The sequence below is a fragment of the Aplysia californica genome, unplaced genomic scaffold (assembly GCF_000002075.1).
Source record: "Aplysia californica isolate F4 #8 unplaced genomic scaffold, AplCal3.0 scaffold00143, whole genome shotgun sequence".
NCBI classification, from domain to species: Eukaryota; Metazoa; Mollusca; class Gastropoda; order Aplysiida; family Aplysiidae; genus Aplysia; species Aplysia californica.
Window position 1 is genome coordinate 694,057 of NW_004797413.1, and position 1,932 is coordinate 695,988.

The window sequence follows — 1,932 nt, forward strand, 5'->3', positions numbered from 1 at the left end:
GGGGGGAGGGAGCTTCTATTGACAGCATTTATTCCCCACAGAACGTTAGCATGTGTCTCATGTTGAATTTTTAAAAAAATGATATACGTTGCTCTTAAAAATAGCATTTCTGGTTCGTCTGACACCTTTAGCTTTAAAACAAGTGGATATTTTTTTTCTATAGATAAGTGGATATGTCACTGTTCTTCGTCTATATAAACAACAGATAGTCACCATAATTTTATGTCTTCATAAACCATTAAATATTCATAATAGTTAGTTAAAACCACTAATAGTCATAATTTTAAACCTTCGGATAGTTACTATAGTATGTCTTTATGAATCACTGGGTAGTCACTATAGCATGTCTACAAACAGCTATATTAAAGTCGCTATAGTACGTGTATGCTTTCATAAACCACAGTTAGGCGTGTGCTTTTATTGTGAGACTTTATAAAATTACATCACTAGACAGTCACCGTAGTATGTCTTTATAAACCATTGAATAGTGACTCTATCATGTCATTATAAGCCATTTGATAGTCACTTTGGTATGCCCCCCCTCCCAAAAAAAATAAAAAATACCCCACCTCTTACGTTAACGACCCTCCATTCTTACACAGGGTGTGTCATTCTTCACACAGACACTCACTCTCACTCTTTGTTCTTCTAATCTTCTAATCCCCCCCCCCCCAAACAACCTTCCCTGGCTCGCTCCGTCTCCCCTCTTCTCGTCCGCTCTCTTCATTTCCTACCCTTCAACTTCCGCCTGCCTTGACCCCCGTTTCTGTTGCCCTCCACCTTTACCTCCCTCCGCCCAACCTGTTATGCCCTCTTTTTCCCTCCCTCTCCCCCCTGTTCTTTCTCTGCCTCCCCACCCCCCTCTGCCCCCCCTCTTGTTCTGCACCTCCCCACCCCTAAACTATTATACCCTCTTCTTCCCCTCCCCCTTCCTTGTACTACCCTCTGCCTTTCCCTGCCTCCCCTGCCTCTCTGGTACCTTGTCTATCTGTCCGTCTGTCTATCTATCCCTCCATCCTCCCCTCATCCCCCCCTCCCCCATCAGACAACCGGCCGTGCCCAAGCCACGAGAGAAGACAAGAACGAGTTCCTGGCGGCCCTAGGGCTATCTGCCAGCGGTCACCCGACCCTGTCCATGCTCTACTTCTACAAGTACCTCATGAAACACGGAGAGGAGGACGGGATGCCGCAGATAGACAAAGATCTCTTCTTCTATATAGAGGTCCAGAAGTTTAAGGTAAATACCTGTTTAGTTTTTCGGGGGTTTTTTCGAGTTGTACGGCACTTGCATCATAAATAGGTCACATAAGAGGCGAAGGAGCCGCAGATAGACAAAGATCTTTTCTTCTATATAGAGGTCCAGAAGTTTAAGGTAAATACCTGCTTACAACTGGTGTTTAGTTTTTAGTTTTAGTATGAGTTTCAAGCCACTTAGATCATAAAACGTAGAAAGAGGTGTTACCAGAGAGTAACATACAGAAACAAAGGAAGGGATATAAGGATGAGATATTTTTTATAGGAAAAGAGGAGCAAACAACACTTGTGCACCCGCCAACCATCCTCAGATTTGTAAATCAGCAAGTCTTTGCGGTTGGGTTTGTTGACTTTCTTAATGATACGTCTAATAAAACTTTTACGGTATCCTGTTTAGATAAGGTTTACAGTAAACTCATTCGTTCACTGTTTAAATTTTTCTTTACGAGGACTGATAGAGCACTACTGTACTTCTCAGAACGAATACTTGTTTGAGATGATTTGAAGTGATAGGTGGCTGGACCTGAATTCATCCGATCGAACTGATTGACACTTTGCACTAGGTAAAATACGTTGAGATTATCGAGCAGGACAACCGTTGCCAGCTTTGCGGATAGCGCGATTACTTTTATTTTTTCGGTTACAAAAGAGTTTTCTTTCTTATCATCATCACTCGCC

General features: G+C 42.7%; 1 protein-coding gene across 1 annotated transcript in view; it reads left to right on the plus strand.

The window, feature by feature from the left end:
* The window catches only part of LOC101859632, a gene marked incomplete in the record, with an annotated part of 59,716 nt that overhangs the window by 43,172 nt on the left and 14,612 nt on the right, over nucleotides 1–1,932 (plus strand). Inside the window, 1 exon segment of the mRNA XM_013081714.2 lies at nucleotides 1,046–1,237. Coding sequence (XP_012937168.1) covers nucleotides 1,046–1,237 — 192 coding nt within the window.